General features: G+C 33.5%; 2 protein-coding genes and 1 pseudogene across 3 annotated transcripts; all 3 read left to right on the top strand.

Moving 5' to 3' along the window:
* The first annotated feature begins 614 nt into the window (after positions 1-614).
* On the top strand, positions 615-3,783 carry LOC111285004 (uncharacterized). The gene is made up of 5 exons (XM_022874211.2): positions 615-1,015; positions 1,875-2,120; positions 2,458-2,539; positions 3,259-3,337; positions 3,435-3,783. Exons 1-5 carry the CDS (start codon positions 728-730, stop codon positions 3,496-3,498), a joined length of 759 nt encoding a protein of 252 aa, XP_022729946.2. The 5' UTR covers positions 615-727; the 3' UTR covers positions 3,499-3,783.
* A 1,377-nt stretch (positions 3,784-5,160) lies between these two features.
* Positions 5,161-9,525, top strand: LOC111284998 (putative inactive purple acid phosphatase 27). Its single transcript, XM_022874200.2, has 12 exons — positions 5,161-5,543; positions 5,794-5,885; positions 6,095-6,164; positions 6,270-6,392; positions 6,532-6,624; positions 6,859-6,988; positions 7,147-7,228; positions 7,326-7,458; positions 7,689-7,894; positions 8,025-8,150; positions 8,401-8,710; positions 9,138-9,525. The coding sequence occupies exons 1-12, from the start codon at positions 5,367-5,369 to the stop codon at positions 9,441-9,443; spliced, it is 1,848 nt and encodes a 615-aa protein (XP_022729935.2). The 5' UTR covers positions 5,161-5,366; the 3' UTR covers positions 9,444-9,525.
* A 4,144-nt stretch (positions 9,526-13,669) lies between these two features.
* LOC111284991 (exocyst complex component EXO70B1 pseudogene) lies at positions 13,670-16,136 on the top strand (annotated as a pseudogene). Its single transcript, XR_016329393.1, has one exon. The product of XR_016329393.1 is annotated as an exocyst complex component EXO70B1 pseudogene (transcript).
* The last annotated feature ends 1,571 nt before the right edge of the window (positions 16,137-17,707 follow it).

Here is a 17,707-nt window from a genome sequence, read left to right as displayed (position 1 = left end):
ATTGCACGCCTTTACTGATCCCAAAACTGCTTTTCGCTGTAAGAGAATTTCAATTTGGGTTGCGAGAGAGCCAAAAAATTGGGCTCAAACCATTAAGGGTTAATTTTGAGCTGGGCTCAAACCACAACTCTTCTCTTTTTTTTTTTTTTTTTTTTTTTTTGCTTTTATAAAGTATTATTTTAAATCAAGAAAATTATAATATAAAATAAATTATAATAATTGAAAAAAATAAAATGTGATTTTTCATTAGTAGAAAATAGGTAAAATTCAACCGATAATTTTTCTTCATGTTCTAGCAAATATTGTAAATATATTTTAAAAATACTATTGCTTTTTTATTTACTTTTATTTATTAATAAAATTTTGAAAAAGGTATATGAAATATATATTAATTTTTATGATATTTTATTTTTTAAAACCTTCGGTATAAATCAATCCTTCATTTGAAATAAAGGCTTATATAAATATAAATAAAAATAAAAATATTTATTGAAATAAAATTGAATAGTTCAATAGTTTTTTTTTAATATTTTAATCTTCTTTTTATTTAAAAAAAGAAATAGAAAACGATGGGATAAGAAATTAGCGCTTGTTGTTTTAAAAAAGAAAAAAGAAACGCTGTAATTTGAAAAAGAAAAAGAAACGCTGTCGTTTCTTCTGATTCAAAGGCAGAAGAAAATCGCCAAAGAGCGCTCCAGCACTCGGGTAAAATTTGGCGGCACCCGAGATGTCGAATTCAACAGAGCAAACCCTAGACGACGAACCTAGACCGTCCGATCGAAGCCCCAACAATAGGCTCCTCGAAGACCAACAGGCCCAAGAATGGGAGACCCTGGCTCGTGCCTGGGTGAGCGCGTTCCCAGAAGCGAAAGCGGTGAACGTGAGCCAAGTCGAAGTCTGGATCGACTCCAACTTTGGCTCGTTACCGGCCGAGCTCCAATCCATGCCACGATCTGAGCTCATCGACAGACTCCTCTCTATCCAAAATTACCTGAGACTTCCCCCCCAGTCCCAGGTTTAACTTCAGTTGGAATCATTTGGTCATTTATTTCAGTGGATTCTCTTTTTAGTAACAATAGATTCTTTTCATTACGTGTGAAATATGATATCTCAATCTCAGTCTTAAATTTGCGGATGTGATAACCTGGTTACAGTGTTAATTCTTGGATATTATTTCCATGGCAAAAGGATAAAAAAAGCCCCTAAACTAAAATTGTTTAGTTTTGGATATTATTCATCAATTGAGCCGTTGAGAAAAATTGTTTAATTGTTTTTGTTCAATCAAGGGCCTAGTTGAGTGAAAATAGATATTTAAGAGTTCAATTGGATGAAAATACATGTTTAAAGGTTCAACTTATTCGAAATAGAAAATTCAGAACTTGATTGATTGTAATAAAATGTTAGGGGCTTATATGATAACTGAATTTTTGTTTGAGGGCATTTTTGACCCTTTTGCCTATTTCCATTTACATGATCCTGGTCACTGAATAAGAAAAAAAAAAAAAAAAAGGAAAAGTCTTTGGGCATTCTGGCAATGTGATATTGTCAAATAGAGTGATCAAAACATGGGGGAAGAATCAATGCATGCAATAGAAAGGAAAATGGTTCTTTTTTTATTTCTTTTATGGGGTACATTTGTTTTCTTCAATTCTTAATTTAGGGATCTGTTCGAATTGCTTATTTGTATTCAGCTACACTGAATTCAATTCGGATAAGGATGTGGTGAATTGGGAATTCTCTTCATGGTTTCTTGAAACCTGTTTTTGCATTTTATGGGTGTTTGTTGTTTTTATACCTTTTGGACAGGTCATTGTGTTGAGGCTGAAGTTTTATGTCCTTAGTTCTTATCCTTTTTCTCTTGTCTCTTCTGGCAGGAAAAAGAACCAAGTCAGCCTGATCTTCCACCGGCTCGGTTTCAGCGCACTGATCAGTGGATACCGGTCTATTCATGGTTAGAATCTTTGGATTCAGATGAAGTCGTCAAATCTAAAGATATTTCGGATTGGTTAAATGAGAATCCACAAGCCAAGGACCAATTGTGTTCTAGGCATTCTCGATACCATTTGATGCACTATATAAAAAAGTGCCATTTAAAGATAATAAAGAGGAGGGAAAAGAAGGTAATGATTCTTCTCCCTTGTAAGTGGAAACTGTAGGTGCTGCAATTGAAATTTCATATTTTGATGTGTATACTTGGATGCTTGGCCTTCTAGTGTCTCATATGTGAATGCTTAGTTTATTTGGTAGATTTGTCCTAGTAAAAATATTTGCCTTTTATTTTACTTGACATATTTATGGCCTTAAAGACTCATTTCATATCATTTAACTTGGAAAGGATCAGCCGTTTCATCTACGTTTTATCCTTCAATTTTACAAATGTGTTAATTGCAAATTACAGTTGATGTTTCACTTCTTTCATACTAATCCCAAATGGTGCTACTGCCTTTAATTGAACAGGTTGGTTTGCTGCCCTCAAATAATGGAACTGCTTTGAAAGTTAAGAAGGATATAGTGGCAAAAAAACCAGCACCAGTGCTAAGTAAGTCTCATTTTCTGTTAGCTTTTATGATTTTCAGGGCAGGTTTTGGATGTTCTAGAGCCATTCTTTTGCTTTCTGAAGAGGAGAGTTTAGAGGAAATAGTCATTGTAGAGACATACACCTGCCACTGCATGTACTAAATTTGAAGTGGCATCCACAAAATCAAGATTTTCTAGTGTGCCTCAGTGACTTTATTTTAGGCGCGAACTTTGCTGCTTCAAGTTGTTTTGTGGTTTTCTTTCTGTTTCCACTTTTCACAGATTGTCTCATTCTCTGTTATGGTCTGCTGGATACTTAATTACCAAGTTATGCGCTTGCCTGGGTCACATCTTTTCCTTTTTGTTATTATCCATTTTCATCAAAGGCACTAGTTGAAGGTTTCTTTTGCTTGTTTGTTTCTTACAAACTTGCTTCTTTGCACTTTCTCAAATTTTCCTGCAAAGTAAAAATCAAAATCATATTTCATGAAAAAGGAACAAACAGCTAGAAAGTAATACCCATTCAATCATAATCTTCAGCATGTAATCTAATTTGTTTGTATTATCCAGCTCATTACTTGTTTATCTCTTTCTATCATGTTTTCTTCCTGTTGTTAGATATGAGATACTTATGTCGAATTTCCTCATCTCAACGACGTTGAGATATTTCCTTTGTTCTAATGCTACTTTAACACTCTCTTTTATCTGTTTGGTCTAATTCTCCTTTTTCATGTTATCAAGGCAATCCTTTGAACAATTTACCTAAGGATAGTGACCTGTACTTAGCAAAACGGAATGAAGCTTTACGCAAATATGAGATGTGAGTCACTTATTTTATTTCCCATTTTTTAGTTAAATCTTTATGATAAAACATTCTTTTTTGCAATTTTTCAGTAATTGTTATATTGAAATTTCAGCTTATTAGAGTTGGAGAAGAAGCTTTCTCCCATGTTCTCAAGGAAGGGAATAGCAAAACAGTGAAATCAACCCGTATACAACTGTTCCACAGCTGTACTGATTTCGTTCACCATTAGGTGTCGATTTTGTAAATGATTAGGCTATGTTGATTCTCATTCATGCATTTTATACGCCATTATTACAGCACAGGATCCTTGTTCCACAATTGTTTGAGCTTTACTTCATTACTTGCAATGCATGAAAGCACAATCCCCTTACTCATGCTGATCAAACTGCAGCCATAAAACCTTGGTATTTTTCTAGTACGTTGACACATTTGCTGAAGAAAATACTGCTATTTCTTCTCAAGCATCTCCCATGAAGGTTTTTTTTTTTTTTTTTTTCACGAATTGGACATTTCAGATCGATCACTCGCATTAGCATGAGTAACTGCGAACAATATTGAAGTTTAACATGCATTATGAGTGAATTTTCAAGACAGGATGGTGTTCATTGGCTGATCATTTCTCTTTATAGAATACGGTGAGCAGCACACGGTGGTCCTTGAGGTTCCAGATTCCTTGATCATTGGCTTTATGAGGTCTGATAATTTGCATATTAATATCGTATAAAATATTAAAATTTATATTTTTATATTATATTTTATATAAAAATTATATATTAAATGACATGAAAATATAAAATATATATTTTTAATTTTATTAAATTTTTATATAATTATTATTAAAATTTTAAATTATGTTATTTTATGTTTTAATTTCGCTTGTGTCGTGTCAGTGCGTGTCGTGTCGGTGTATCAGGTTTTATAAATTGTCAGTCATGTTTGCCTTTATCCCTGGGGTAAATTTAGAATTGCAGTCTATTTTTGGGCTTTTGCAGGGTCTTTAATGGCTGTCATTGGTGGCGGGAACATTGGTGCAGAGTTATTAAATTTTTAGTACTCCTATTATGGTCATTATCAAAATACCCACAATTGAGAAAAAAAAAAAAAAAGGCCAAATTTTCCTTAAAAATCAAATTATTGGGTAACTAGGGTACTTTCCCTCATCTATTTTGACTTTGTTTATTAGAATTTGATCTTTTTGAATTTGTACTTTGACCTGATTGCTGATAATTATAAATATGATAAAAAATAATATTAAAATATTAAAACAAAATTATTTAAATTGATAAAAATTATATATATTTAATAAAAAATATAATTTATGTTTTTTTTTTTTTTTTGTATATCCATAGAGTTCTAAAAAATCTGAGTATCTTTATCTTTTGTACATCCATAAAGTTTTGAAAAATCCAAATATCTCAGAGGTATATAGAGAGGATTGAATTTCTTGAGCAAACCGTATTCTTTCGTGAGTCCATTGATGAGAATGGATTGAGGAGAGCTTGAATTCAATTCTTACAATGATGAACATAAGTGCAATTGAAATTCTTGGAGACTTATACACTTGTGTTTTTGTACACTTCACAAACTCAATCTCTCTCCCGGAAGAACCATATAGCCAAAGACACTATGAAACAAAGTAAAAAACAAAAATTAAAATATAATAATTTTCATATTTTATATGCCTTCGACAAATTTTTTAACCAAAAAAAAAAACAATGATTTGTTTATTTGTTGCAACGAGAAGACCGAAAGAAATCATGTTGGAACCAATCATGTGATCAACGTGCTACTCAAGAACTCTGGGATTTGTAAAAAAGAAAAAAAAAAAAAAGAAGAACATACTAGGAATATGAGAGACCAAAACGTAGAAGCAGAGATTTGCTCCTACTTTCTTGCTAATCTAGTTGGCTACTCAGCTTATCTTCTCACTTTCAAAAGATTTCAAAACCTTAAATGATAAATCAAACCAGGATAAATCTGGGAATCTTTTTTTTTTTTTACCTTCTGCCTTCGAATTTGAGAAAAGAGAGTTCTCATTGCCTGTATGAAAATGGCATGGTGTTGGGTTTTTCTGTTATTGGTTGCAAACTTAAACTTCGGTTGGGCTCACTTCAATGGAGCAAAATATCATCCCCTGGCTAGAATCAATATCCTCAAAGCTTCTCTTGCCTTTCATAACTCAGCTTCCATTACAGCTCAACCTGTTCTTCTTGGTTTAAAGGTACTACCTGTCTATGCTTTTATTTGTTCCACTTAAAGAACTTTCAAGTTGACTTTTTATTTTAGAACTCGATGAATGATGATCAATAGAAATATGGGTAACTAAAATATGTTAAACATGTTAAATTTCTGTTATTACTTACTGTAGGGCCTGTCCAAAGAATTGGATTAGTATGAGTTCATGATGGTTTGACAGTTTACCGAGTTTAGCGGCAGACATTTGATGTATGTTTTTATGTGTTTGATCACAGGGCGAGGATACTCAATGGGTTACTGTGAATTTTGTAAATCCGAATCCATCGATAGGAGACTGGCTTGGAGTCTTTTCTCCAGCAAAATTCAAGTAATGTTCATCTATGTCACAACTCACAATATTAACTGCAACTCATTAATCATGCTTGTTAATTGTTATCACTAAGGTTTTTATGAAAACTCATTTCATTAGCATATCAAAATAGTTGATAGGATCTTTTGCATTCCACACTGTAATAACTTCACTAGTGAATTTTGCACTGTTCGAGAAATAAGAGACACTTCGTGATGTTATGGCAGCTCATCAACCTGTCCACCAGTGAATGACCCAAAACAACAGCGTCCATATATCTGTTCAGCTCCTATAAAGGTGTGTGTGTTGTAACTTGTAGTGTTACTAAGGAGAATTTAGTAGTTATGATTCTATGGGTTGAAAACTCATTCAATCTGCACACTTTCTATGTGTACTTTCCAGTACAAGTATGCAAATGAATCCAGCTCCGGTTATACAAAGACAGGCAGCGGTTCTCTGAGGTTCCAGCTTATAAATCAGCGAGCAGATTTCTCCTTTGCTTTATTTTCAGGAGGATTATCAGATGTAATTTCACGATTCTTGTTTTGTTTTTTCACCATGGACCTTTGCAAAACATTTTTTTACTTCACCTTGATTCATCTTAATGCCTCTTCATTGTTGATGAAGTATTTTTGTTGACTGATTTCATACTTGAATATTACAGCCCAAATTGGTGGCTATATCGAATTTCATATCATTTTCAAATCCTAAAGCACCCTTGTATCCACGCCTTGCTCAAGGGAAGTCTTGGAATGAAGTAAGTTCTAATTAAACCAAAATAGATTTCTGCATTATCTTATCCGGCAAGTGTATCATTCATGATAAGTTAATGAAATTTTGTGAAGCCGTGAAAGCTAAGGGATATGATACCCTCTTTAAACACTAATATGATAACTGTGGTTCTTTTAAGGATCATAATCTTCTTTAAGATGCCATGTAAATGTTCCCGAATGACTTCATTTCAAGTGTTCCTTTTTTATTTGTTGCACAGATAACTGTAACCTGGACAAGTGGTTATGACGTAGATGAAGCTGTGCCATTTGTTGAATGGGGTAGCAAGGGAAATTCGCAACTGAGATCTCCTGCAGGAACTTTGACATTTAAAAGGAACAGCATGTGTGGTATGAATGGAAGTACTTATGATGGAACTTTGATGCTGCAATACATGTTATAATAGTACTTTAAATGTGAACATACATGCTTGATATGGATTTTTCTTTATCAACAAAAAATTACTAGTCTGTCAATGATAAATCATCATTACCTAATTGATATGCAGGTTCACCTGCAAGAACAGTTGGCTGGCGTGATCCAGGTTTCATACATACAAGTTTCTTGAAAAATTTGTGGCCAAACTTTGTGTAAGCATCATAAATACCCTTTTGTCTTTTCGAGCAAGATGATGATTTGAAAGTTTAAATGATCCCACTAAAAGGGTTGCAAATGATGGTGTTTCAGATACACATACAGGATGGGTCATCTCTTATCTAACGGTTCATTGGTCTGGAGCAAGATATACTCATTTAAATCATCCCCATATCCTGGACAAGACTCATTACAAAGGGTCATAATATTTGGCGATATGGGTAAGGTAATAACAACGAACCAATACTGAAGGGTTTGAGAGTGAGCAGTAGGATTTGTCAAAATAGGGTAATTGTTTCTCAATAGACAATACGTGCTCGGAACCACTGCTGAGGGTTTGATTACAGATGCAAGCTGTTCCGCACTTCCCCTTTAGATATTATTGTTATTAATAGCTGTTTTCTTAGGACAAGAAATTTGTTGCAATATATGATGAGATTTTTTAGCATCTCTCAGGCAGAACGTGATGGTTCAAATGAGTACAGTAATTATCAGCCTGGTTCACTCAATACTACAGACCAACTCATTAAGGATTTAAGCAACATCGACTTAGTTTTCCACATAGGAGACTTATCATATGCAAATGGATACATTTCACAGTGGGACCAATTCACAGCACAGGTTGAGCCTATAGCATCAACTGTTCCATACATGATTGCAAGGTATCTGAACTTCCTTGTGCAGCTCAGCATGTCATTTCAAGAATATATTTTAGACTTACTTTATGACAGCATTTGAATCTGGCCAAAAAAATGATGTTGTTTGGCATACAATGTGTCATTTGTGCTGCAGCGGTAATCATGAACGTGATTGGCCAAACACGGGATCATTCTATGATACTAAAGATTCAGGTGGCGAATGTGGTGTGCCAGCTGAAACCTTGTTTTATTTTCCTGCTGAGAACAAGGCAAAGTTTTGGTAATTTAGTATAACTCTTGTACTAAAATCTTACAATTTTTCATTTTTTGGCCACAACAAATCTTGGATAAGATTTAAGAATCATAGCTGATGAAATTAGCAAGTTTAGTTCATAAGGTGCTACTGAAATATAAAATAGGATTCTGCATCTGAATTATATTTATTTAAGAAAAAAAAAGAAGAATAAAGAATAAGATGAATAAAAAAAAAGGATGCAATTTTATTTATAACTTATATTCTGAAATTGCAGGTACTCAACAGATTATGGCTTATTTCACTTCTGCATAGCTGACAGTGAACATGACTGGAGAGAAGGATCAGAACAGTATATGTTTATTGAGAAATGCCTTGCATCGGCAGACAGACATAGGCAGCCTTGGTTGATCTTTGCAGCTCATCGTGTTCTTGGATATTCCTCTGATTACTATTATGGCAAGAAGGGCTCATTTGAAGAGCCTATGGGAAGGGAAAGTTTGCAGAAGCTTTGGCAGAAGTACAAAGTTGACATTGCCTTCTATGGCCATGTCCATAACTATGAAAGGACATGCCCAATCTACCAGGTATGTATTGTGAATTCATCCTCAAACCCACAGCATTGCTCTCGCTCACACACACACACACACATAGAAGACTGGAGAAAGATCTTGCCTATTTTTTTTGGGTACATAACTTGGGAATATGGGAAAGGGTTGTAAATGCTGAGATTCGAACTCCAAACCTGCTAGATGCCTTCTCTTAAAGGTGATTGCATGAATGAATTGAGCTAAACTCCAAGATCAAACCTTGCCTATTCTGAAAGCCTTTAAAGGCATACTGAAGTGTAATATTTTGTTTTCTGATAAAAATAAAACTATCACAGGCAATGCCACGTGGCTGCTTGATCAGTGTGATACTCATCAATTTAGCATCTCCCTCTTTTTAGAACAGTTGCTTTCTTATGGAATAGCTGGATACTAATCATAACCTTGTCAATGCTTGTTGTTGCAGAACCAGTGTGTGAACAAAGAAAGAAATCATTACTCAGGCGTTGTTAATGGAACGATCCACGCTGTTGTTGGTGGGGGAGGAAGCCACCTTTCAGATTTCAGTGAAGTCATCCCAAATTGGAGTCTTTACAGAGATTATGACTTTGGATTCGTCAAGCTGACAGCATTTAACCACTCATCCCTGCTATTTGAGTATAAGAAGAGCCGTGATGGGAAGGTTTATGATTCCTTCACCATTTCAAGGGGCTACAGAGATGTACTGGCTTGTGTGCATGATGGCTGTGAAGCAACAACATTGGCATCTTGAACGATATCATTCATCTTTTGTTGAGTGACCAATTAAGTGCATTTTATCAGTAGAATTCTTTTGTTGATTTGTCCTTTTAAAATGTTCTCAACAACAAAATTAATGAAATTTCATTGACCAACACATCATATACGCTCAAACAAAATGGTGGCAGTAGTGGATGGCCATGACCAATTCTGGCTCTTTGTCCTAATGTAGCTAATGCAAATCACTTTTGAGCGGCATGATTACCAAATGGGAGCAACAGAAGTACCCCTGTCAAAATCAGAATATCACTTGAGGCACTATTTTGTTGTACTTCTTTTAGCACTTTAAAAAAAGGTAAACTGATATGAGGAAAAGGAATAATGTTTTCTGAAAGCAATAATTGAATGCTTGAGGTAAATATGCATGTTGTTTCAGGTTTTCTTCTCATAGCAACAGTTGAGTTCCCTGTATGAGAAATGGTACTTTGCTTTGGCTTTACCTAGCTATGTTTATGACAGTCGTGGAATCATATATTAGTTGATATTGACCATGACCAAAACCCAAGTTTGATTGTTCTAGAAAAGCTAGCTAGGTCCACATGAAATTAACCTGCAGCCTGGAATTGGATCATAATCCCTGAACATTCAATGGTTTGAAAAAGTTGATCAAAGTTTTACTGATAATCAATAGAAATTAAATATCAGACAGGGAGGAAGAGAGAGATTATGTTGAATTATAATGCCCTGTTAATATCATAAGGATTTTAACACCCTTGTCTCATATGCAAAGATATTTGGTGTTGCCCATGGTGGCTGATTTGACTTTTCAAATTTCTTTGGTCGTTCTGTTTTTTATTTGATGGCATATGAGTCATCCAAAGCTTTGTCAAAATTGACATATTCAAAGCTAAAGTCATGGTTAATGCACGTGAGAAGGGTTTTATGGGTTAGCTGCTTGATTCAATTGGGGAAGTCAGCTTAACCCAAAGTGGAAATCATTCCCGGTTGGCTCTAGGTGACAAAGACAACCATTTTCTTAGGATTTAAACTCGAGTCGTTAAAATTAAAATAAGTATTTAGTGGTTAAAAGGGTAATTAAAATTTTTTTTTTTATTAGAGATTGTCAATAAATAATTAAAGGTATTTTGAATATTTGGATTGATCTTATATATTCAAAATTACATTAATTCATAATATCATTTTTATCTCTCGAGTGTCTCTTGTTTTCTGTTTATAAATAAAGATATTCAAATACTATTTTTTTCATTCCATTTTATTCTAACTTTTTATTTTTCTTTACTTTTGACATTTTTCGCATCGGTTTTTTATTTACGCATCAAAATACAAACACAAAACACATTTCTTTGTTTTTGCTTCTCACTGCTCTCTTTTTTTCCATTGTGATCTCAGATTATCCCAGGTCGAAACGGAAGGCAAGACAACCATTATCATGATATATTCCATGTGTCATATCTTTGCAAACCATGGTGTTTCTATAACATGATGAAGCTTTGGGAAAGGAGGATTCCAACTTGTTCCTTGAACGAAAAAAAAGCATGCATCATTCATCGAACCAAAATCATTTTAAATAGGAGAGGATTAATTATATGAAAATAATCCTTGATGCCAAGATCAAATTTATCTGGTTTACATGGTGAAACAAGAGTGACACGTACAAGAACTTCCTTGGTTTCATCATCCTCCGTAATCAAACTCGGCTTCCCTTGAAACTCATTTTGTCTTTGTTGATGATAAAAAAACCATTTATGTTTATTTAGAGCTCAGGAAAGATCTTAAATGATAGATTAGTTTAATTACAACCCATTAATGCAAAAATTTGATTTTAATCTGCAATGTTTTCACATTGATCATCATGTAAATATAAGATATAGTACAATTAACAAAGGTTGACATTTACTTTAATTAAATTTGATAATTTATGTAATCGTATCATGTAAAATATTTTATTCGTATCATAGTTTATATAAAATTACATGTTATAATTCGTGTCGATACGAAAATATAAAATATAATTTTTTGATTTTATTAAATTTATTTAAAATTTTTAAAAAATTTTAAACTATATTATTTTTATATTTTTTATTTATATCATTTTCGTATCGTATCATTATATCATATTTTAAATTATTATGTCTAATTTAAATTCAATTGATTTGTTTAACCTATGGTTTTGAGTTAATTACCACTGGGAATTCATGTTCCCAAACAACTAATATCTAATTGTTTTATGAAAAGAAAGAAAAATAGTAATAAACTTCAAAGTCGGTCTGGAGATAAGAGTTTACTCTCTGTAGTCATTGACTTTCTTTTAAACAAACTCTTTAATAGAATGATAAGAGATATTTTTATCATATTATAATTACGTTTTATAATTAAATTTAGAAAAAATTTAATTACAAAATAATATTATTGCCAAAATTCAGTTATAAGACGATCATGGCGTGATAGGAGAGACATAGGGATAGCAAATATATTTAGACTCATTCGACTTAATTTTATAAAAATATTATTTTTTTATTAAGTTTTAAATCAAATTAGATTAATTTTTTAAAATTAAAATCGAATTAAAGTCGAGTTTTAAATGAAAACATATATATAATATTTTTATTATTTATTTATATTAATAAAATTATTATTTAATATTTTAATTTAAAATGTTATATTTGTATATAATTAAAATATAATTTAAATAAAAAATAGTTTTTTAAATATTATATTAAATTAATTTTGAATTGAATTCATTGTAATTTTATATATTTATATAAATCGAATTGAATATAAAAAATAATATTTTAATATAAAATTTAATATCTATTTATAAAATCAGATCAATATCGAATGAAAAAAACCTATTCCAACCCGTCCATTGCCATCCCGAGAGAGATCATTGTGAAGCCCTAGTGTGAATGAATTTCGATCCGGCTTGTTAGGTGCGGCAAATAAATTTGACTCTTTATCAGGTATTTTTTTTCCCATTCTTTGGATGTAGATTGAACTTTGAAAAATCAACAGCAGCTAATTGCGGTGGCCCATGGGCAACACCTAGACCAAGGGGGGGCTTGCTAATAAAATATCAACGTTGATATTTGTTTTTTTTATTTTTAAATCATTCAAGATAAATAAATTATTTAATTTTTTAAATCAAAATAAGATATAATAAAATATTTAAGATTATATTTATATTTAAAATTTTTTAATATAATATATAAATTATGAATCTATTAATTAAAATAAAATTTATTTTTATAATATGTGATATATAAATAATCATCTAAATATCATATTAATTAATAGATTAATAATTTAAATAACAACTAAATTAATTAGTTGTTAATACACTTTTAAAAAAAAAATCATAGATTAAAAAACATTAGATGATAATAAAAAAAATTATCAAATCATGTAATAATAATAATAATAATAATTTATTTTTTTAAAATAGCATATAATGACCGCATAGGTAATAATAAGATTTAAAAATTATATTCTTTTTGTCTTTTTTTTTTGAAATGTCTCAAAATTATATTTTTTAATATTTAAAATTCTTATTTTTTATATTTTAAAATTATATTTTAATTTTTTTTACTTTTTAACAATTAAAATTGTAAATTTTAATTTTATAAAAATATCTTAATTTTAATATTGAATATATTAAAAAAAAAATTTTTATTTTTCATAAAAATCAATACATCCAAATATTTTTAAACGAAAGGAATAACATTTTTCATCTTTCAAACCGTTGAAAAGTTAGTAACTTGTATTCTTAAACCACTCTCAATGTGGTTTTACTCTTACAATATTATAGATAAAACAAGAAAAAAAGTTTAAAGCTTTATTTATTATTCTATTCATCGATCAAATTTATCACTTATTTTTAATATAATTAAATTTAAAATTATAAAAAATTAAAATAATATTATATAAAATATTCTTTTATAATTGCCTTTTCGTGTTTTCTTAACTAAATTAAAAATAAGATGGCAAAATTATATCAAAATAAAAATAAATTATTACAAACTTTTTAAATTTGCAAAAATAAATCACTAATAATAATAATAATAATAGATGGTGTAATAAAAATTTCATATTTTTCAAAAACCAATACGAATTTGTTTTTAATACATCCAAAATTTTAATTTCATAATCGAGATTAAAAAAATAATATATATATATATATATATATAATTGCATTGGACCGGATAAAGAGGGCCCAAGTGGGCAAGAACCCGATCCAAAAAGGATGCGAAAACCGTAGAGGAAAGCTTCCATTTTTCCTTTCTCTTCTTACAACGATTCTATTGTGGAGCACGACAAGACTTGCTCTGACGTTTCTTACACCCCCAGCAATCGCATTTCCTCCGCCCTAACCACCCAGCTTAAACCGATCCACTAAAAACCGGGAAATGACCGTTTCCACTATACCTCAACTTTGAACCACTCCCAATCCCCATATTATAACTACTGCTTAAAAAGGGGGTTAAAAAAGAAACCGGAGAACCGGGGCCGAGCAGAGGATCAAAAGCAACTACTATGGCCACGACTACGACGAGCCTTGGGGCGGGCGGGGAGGACCGGGTCATGGCGACGGCGCAGCAGATCGTGAAGAGTCTCAACACTCCAAAAGAGGTTCGTGAAGACATGCTGTTAATTTTGTCTACCTTCGATAACCGTTTGTCCAACATCACCGATTTAATCAAGGAAGACTCCGATAGTACCGGCGTCCGCTTCGATGCCGCCGAGAAAGTGATCCTCCGGTGGGACTCTTCCTCCTCCAACCCTGACGCTTCCCGCCACTCTCTCCCCTGGGAAGACTCTCCCGATGAAGCCGCCGAGTACCTCTCGGCGGTTGACGAAATCATTCAATTGGTTGACGATATGTCGGTTCGGTCCGGTAACGAAATCATGGACCGGGCAGAGACCGCTATTCAGATGGCTATGTCGAGGCTGGAAGATGAGTTTCGGCTCATTTTGATTAGTGGCACCGTCCCGCTTGATGCGGAGCAACTCTACGGTTCGATCCGGAGGGTTTCCCTCTCTTTCGTAGCTAACGAAGGCGAAATTGACGAGGAATTCGTGAGTTTCGGAGAGGTTGATAGCAAAAGAGGGTGCTTTCATGAGCGAGGAGCGAGTTTGGGAGATGATTTGTGCGTGGATTTGATAAATGCTGATGCTGTTATTGAGTTGAAAGAGATTGCAGACCGGATGATCCGGTCCGGGTACGAAAAAGAGTGTGTTCAAGCTTATTGTAATGTTAGGCGTGATGCTTTGGATGAGTGTTTGGTGATTCTTGGAGTTGAGAAGTTAAGTATTGAGGAAGTCCAGAAGACTGAGTGGAAGGCTTTGGATGAAAAGATGAAGAAGTGGATTCAGGCAGTTAAGATTACTGTTAGTGTTCTTCTGAGTGGGGAAAAGAGGCTTTGCGATCAGATTTTTAATGGGTCCGATTCGATTAAAGAGATTTGTTTTAATGAGAATGCTAAGGGGTGTGTAATGCAGTTGTTGAATTTTGGGGAAGCTGTGGCTATTGGGAAAAGATCATCCGAGAAGCTGTTTAGGATTCTGGATATGTATGATGTGTTGGCAGATGCTTTACTGGATTTTGAGATGATGGTTACAGATGAATATTTATGTTGTGAGGCAAAGGGGGTGCTGGCTGGATTAGGGGATGCGGCAAAAGGAACTTTTGTGGAGTTTGAGAATGATGTGAAGAATGAGGCTTCGAAGAAACCTATGCAGACTGGGGAGATTCATCCTCTTACACGTTATGTGATGAATTATGTCAAACTGCTTGTGGATTATAGTGAGACTTTGAATTCGTTATTGGAGAGTGATGAGGATGAAGCAGATGGATTGCAGAGTGAAGATAGTGAGCTGGAGACTATGACTCCATTAGCTAAACGGTTGTTGGTTTTGATATCGTCTTTGGAATCCAATCTTGAGGTGAAATCAAAACTGTACGAGGATGCTGCATTGCATTGTATATTTTTGATGAATAATATTCTGTATATCGTGCAAAAGGTGAAGGATTCTGAGCTAGGAAAGCTTTTGGGGGACAATTGGGTTCGTAGACGACGTGGCCAGATACACAAATATGCTACAAGTTATCTTAGGGCTTGTTGGACCAAAGCTCTGTATTGCCTGAAGGATGAAGGAATTAGTGGTAGCTCTAATAATGCTTCCAAGTTGGCCTTGAAGGAAAGATTTAAGAACTTCAATGCATGTTTTGAAGAAATATATAGGATTCAGACAGGTTGGAGAGTCCCAGATCCTCAACTTCGTGAAGAGCTTCGAATTTCTATATCGGTGAAAGTACTTCCAGCTTATCGTTCCTTCATGGGGAGGTTTGGGAGTCAGCTAGAGAGTGGAAAGCATGTTGGAAAATACATTAAGTATACACCAGAGGATTTAGAAAATTACCTATTGGATTTGTTTGAAGGATCATCTCTTGTTCTTCATCATATGAGAAGAAAGAGTTCATAGGATACAGGCAGGACTCTTGTTTCAGGTATGGCCCTTGCGCCCATCAAGGACTAGCTGGAGCAAGAGTTCACATACATCTGTATCTGATGACATGTTTTTTTATTTTGTCTGTTTGATGTTATAAACACAGGTTTTGTGAAAGTTAAATGTCACCCCTTTATATACTGTATCTTGTACATGTTTATAGTCTATAGTTTCTCTATGTATGGATTTGTCTTGGCTCATATATTTTATTTCACGAATCACCATTAACATTGTGGCAGTATTGCCACCTTCCTGTTTGCTATGCCTCATAGACTAGTTGATAGCCTGCTATCTAATGTTCACGCCCGGATTTCTGTTTCAGACGAAACAAAAGCTGGTCACTCTGTAATATATCAACTAATGCCAATGTCTATATATTGTAGGATTGAAACCAATAAAGACGTTTTGATTCCCAATTGTGCCATGTCTTTTTGGTAATACCCTCTGGTAAGATTTTACATCAAACTTATTTTGCTTAACATGAAATAATATATGGTTATGACTGTCTTAAAGGAATGGCAACATCTTTTTCATTGTTTATTTCTATATCTGTTAAAAGTTTCTTATGGTTAGGACCATAACAGGTTAAGCCATGCAGTATAGAAAATAATTGTTTTCTGCAACAAGCATTTTAAAATGTGATTGAAGAAACAATTGTGCAGATAAAATTGTTGAACAATGTGTGAAGATAAATAGATTGCAAAATGAAATTTCGATGAACTTTCTATTAGTAGCAAAGTTTATTTGGAGACTATTACTGGAGTTCTTTCACATTCTCAACAAACATGCATGTATAAGCTTTGTTTCTTCTTCTGTTTTTGTGGGCTTCAGGAGGGGATCAGGGTCAGCCCTTCCGCAACTAGCCTCAGCCCTCTGGTGTCAGCCGATAGTTTCACAGATAATTGAGCAGATGCTTCTGCAACAGCATTACAACCATTTGAAAACTCGAATCCCACAAATTCGAATCAAGTGTTATCAGTTGAAAAACAGTAGAAACTAGTTTGAAGTAATGTGCATTTTAAGGTGAGCATTTTCTGTAGCTAAAGCACAAAAACCAGGCTGACAACGGGAGGGACATGAAAGAGGGCCACCCTACTTCCAAGCAACGGGAAATCCCACATGTTTTTAAGACATTATGTTACACATAAACGTGCAATGTCTTTGATTACAACAGGAACTCAATAGATCTTGTTTGAAGTTACTAGTCAGGTCCGAAGATTCGCATTAATTGGACTTTCTTTGGACAATTCATTTGTCATTTTGCCTATTCACGAATAAATTGGAGTGTCCATTTGCACCCTGCTGCATCGTTTATCATACCCCTTGGTGGTCCATTGAAGACAAACTCTGGATTTTAGGTTGGCACCATGGCCGGTTCTGATTGCTGGTTAATGTAGCAATTTTTGCATGCCAAAGACAACTTGGTCCACGCTTTGTTGGCCATTAGGTGCAAATTCTTGATGGCTAACCAAACGAGGAAAACGAAAGGATATCAATGGAGATGGCAGCTGCAAGATGATGCAAATACATCTTTTACCGAACCCAGAACTCATTTCGTATAATCATATTTAAGAGGTGCATCCAATAGATTTGAAATTTTAATTTCAACATCTATAATTTTTTTCTTTATTTATGCTTCCTTGTATAAAAAAAAAATTACATTTTCTACCCATGGGTAGTTCACCAAGTTCAAAAAGCAACCATGCAATGGAAATTGGGCTCTCTTTGCAATTTGGACTGTTGGTAAGACCAACATTGCAGCAACCAAGGTCT

Source organism: Durio zibethinus, chromosome 17 (assembly GCF_047325235.1).
Source record: "Durio zibethinus cultivar Kanyao isolate XHJ-2024 chromosome 17, ASM4732523v1, whole genome shotgun sequence".
Classification (NCBI taxonomy): domain Eukaryota; kingdom Viridiplantae; phylum Streptophyta; class Magnoliopsida; order Malvales; family Malvaceae; genus Durio; species Durio zibethinus.
The sequence above is the reverse complement of the archived record's forward strand: the minus strand, read 5'-3'. Positions and strand labels throughout refer to the sequence as shown.

Excerpts from the sequence above, each read along its gene's own strand:
- LOC111285004 (XM_022874211.2), top strand. The coding sequence starts at position 728 with ATGTCGAATTCAACAGAGCAAACCCTAGACGACGAACCTAGACCGTCC. Across the intron at positions 2,540-3,258 it reads AAAACCAGCACCAGTGCTAA|GCAATCCTTTGAACAATTTA; the intron begins GTAAGTCTCATT and ends CATGTTATCAAG. Across the intron at positions 3,338-3,434 it reads GCTTTACGCAAATATGAGAT|CTTATTAGAGTTGGAGAAGA; the intron begins GTGAGTCACTTA and ends TTGAAATTTCAG.
- LOC111284998 (XM_022874200.2), top strand. The coding sequence starts at position 5,367 with ATGAAAATGGCATGGTGTTGGGTTTTTCTGTTATTGGTTGCAAACTTA. Across the intron at positions 8,151-8,400 it reads GAGAACAAGGCAAAGTTTTG|GTACTCAACAGATTATGGCT; the intron begins GTAATTTAGTAT and ends CTGAAATTGCAG. Across the intron at positions 8,711-9,137 it reads GGACATGCCCAATCTACCAG|AACCAGTGTGTGAACAAAGA; the intron begins GTATGTATTGTG and ends TTGTTGTTGCAG.